The 2,604-nt window shown below is 32.3% G+C and overlaps 1 protein-coding gene across 6 annotated transcripts in view; it reads left to right on the top strand.

Moving 5' to 3' along the window:
• Positions 1-2,604, top strand: part of ARFIP1 (ADP ribosylation factor interacting protein 1) — an 84,589-nt gene that overhangs the window by 12,160 nt on the left and 69,825 nt on the right. For 2 of the 6 annotated variants that reach the window (XM_011359374.2, XM_011359369.2), the window contains exon 2: positions 690-769. The exons of 3 other annotated variants lie outside the window; for them this stretch is intronic. In XM_011359374.2, coding sequence (XP_011357676.1) covers positions 692-769 — 78 coding nt within the window. In that variant the 5' untranslated portion in view covers positions 690-691. Of the gene's footprint in view, positions 1-689; positions 770-1,217; positions 1,238-2,604 lie in introns of those variants that run through there. One more of the 6 variants, XM_023530188.1, reaches the window with a different exon arrangement.

Genomic DNA, 2,604 nt, shown 5'->3' with positions numbered 1-2,604 from the left:
GAGTGCCTGTTTTTTCACATCCTCATTAACAGGATGTTTTGTTATATTAAATTTTTTTTGCCAGTCTGTTTTTTTGCCAGTATATCAGTGTTGTTTTAACTTGGATTTTTCTAATTGTGAGTGAATTTGAGCATTTTTTATATTTTGGATTGCCATTTTAATGCCTTTTTGTTATTGTCTGTTTATGTCTTCTTTCTTTTTTTTTTTTTTTAAACTTTCTGGTTTTGTTCTTTTTTCCCTTTGCTTTTAAGAGTTTGTTATATATTAGGGATATGAGCCCATTGTGGCATATATTGTGAATATTTTTCCTAGCTTATTAGTTTTCTTTCGTCTTTGTAGTGTTCATGTTGTACAGTTTTTAAACATTCTTATTTAGTCACATTTATCAAAATTTTTAATTGTCTTTGGATTCCTAGAATTAGAAAGCCTTTCTACACATCAAGTTTAAAGCGCAGTTCAATCCATGTTTTCTTTTACATGGTTTTATTTTTTACATCTAGATTTCTAATCCATTTGGAGTTCGTTCTTGTGTATGGTGTGAGATATTACTAGTATTAGGTATTCAAAAAACATCTAGTCATTTGACTTCAATGTAAATTAACTTCTTAATATATTTCTCTTTATTCTAATGAACTAGAACAGCTCTTAACTAAATTATTTAATGTGTGCTTAACACATTTTACTTTTAGGTATGTCTGACTGCAGCAATGATACTACTACTCTTGATGCGTCTAAACCAGCCACAGAAGAGGTCAAGTCTAATTCTGAGGTGATTGGGTGGTATTTTTACTGTGATTTGAAGTCAGCTCATCTCAATCAAAGTTTTAGACCGTACAAATTGAGTGAGTCTAAACATGTGCCATTCTAAGTAAACTCTTTTACGTACATAGACACAGGAAAGGAGTAGGAGGAGAGCGACTCCTTCATAACAGGAAGTAAGTTACCATTTGCCTTTTCACATAAAAATGATCATAAAAGTTGGGGTCACGCTATAGTTTATAGTTTAAATATGAATTGAGGTTTCTTTTGAAATAATAGTGGTAATGGATTCACATTTGATCTCATGTACTCCCATATGCTCTCTCTACAGTTAGGTGTGCATCAGATCCAAGTGTAGAGTTTTTTTGTTCGTTTGTTTTTAATACCGAGTTCTGGACTTCACTTCAGACTCGCTGAATCTACAGTGATAAAAACATGGGGCCATGTGCATTTTTTTTTCTTTTTGGAAGTTCTGCAGGTAATTTTAATATAGACCACGTAAGAACCATGTTGTAGTTCATTAGAATAAAGAGAAATATATTTAGAAGTTAATTTGATATTGAATCAAGCCACCAGATGTTTTTTGAATACTGAAAACTAGTAATACCTCTCATATTTATAATGCTTAAAGATTTACAAAGTAACACTTTTGTGTTGGCCCACCTTGGTCCTTAGAACAATTTGGTGTAATTCAGTTAGGTAAATAGAACGACTATTATAGTCTCCATTTGTCAAATATATTTAACTTTTGGAGAGGTAGTAACCGACTTTTAGGAATTGGCAAGGCCGGAACTCCAGTTGCAATGTTTCTGAACCAGTTTGCCATCTGTGTATCTAGCATAATGCTAGACACAGTATTTCCTCAATCAAGCCAAGACACTGTGAGTCTGTGCAACAAGCTTTAACAGAGGATTTAGATAACATTCTTAGTCCAAAGGACAAAGATGGGTTCTGTTGGGGAAAACATTGTACTATCTGTGGAGGATTCAGGATTCTTTGTGATTTAAAATAGTTTGGCTGTTTACCATTTATCAAAGCAGTGTTATAGTTATATTCAGTTCTGAGAAACTAGGGAATTATGTATCTTAACTCATGGATTTGATTTTGTATGGTTAGATCTCTGAATCTATACTGTTGAGAGATGATCAGAGGAAGTTTGTGCATGCGAACTAAAGTAAATACTGGCAGCCGAGCCAACGATGGGATTCATAATAATAAATGAAAGTATGCTCTTTATGGTTTACCACTGTGGGTTTTGTCTATGTGAATGTCACTCAGAAAGATGCTAAACTAGAAGCTTCCTGCTCAATAGAGAATTAAGCCTGGATGGAAACCACTGCCAAGTAATTGATTGTTCAAATTTGTCTATAAATTAATAATAAAATCTGTGTTAGGTATTCCCTGTGTTTTTAGCCATAACTAAATGTGCAGTGTCTATAGGAATATTGTAATTTTTTTAAAAGACCAAGCATGTCAGTATAATATGAATTTATGCTCAAATATAAAAGCATATGAGTTTACAGTTAACCAGAGTAGGCTTTAGAACTATTTTGTGATTTTAAAATTCCCCATTTATTAGTATTCTACTAACTTAAATCTGCTTTTTTCAAAATCCATAATGTAAACATTTGGGGATCAAATTTACTTACAAGAATTCTTTTAATATTACAGCTCTATATGTATTATGGCTATTCTCTGAATTTAAATGTTCTATATATCAGCATTTTCAGTAATTCAGATTAATCTTAGTAGAGCTTGGCACATACTCGTGGTCAATTTGATGAATGAATGAATTCTCACTCTACTAGTGTAAGTGATATGAGTATTGGTTTCTTAGGAATAGAA

Source organism: Pteropus vampyrus, unplaced genomic scaffold (genome assembly GCF_000151845.1).
Source record: "Pteropus vampyrus isolate Shadow unplaced genomic scaffold, Pvam_2.0 Scaffold47, whole genome shotgun sequence".
Classification (NCBI taxonomy): domain Eukaryota; kingdom Metazoa; phylum Chordata; class Mammalia; order Chiroptera; family Pteropodidae; genus Pteropus; species Pteropus vampyrus.
Note: the sequence above shows the minus strand (reverse complement) of the source record. Positions and strands in the feature narration are given on the sequence as shown.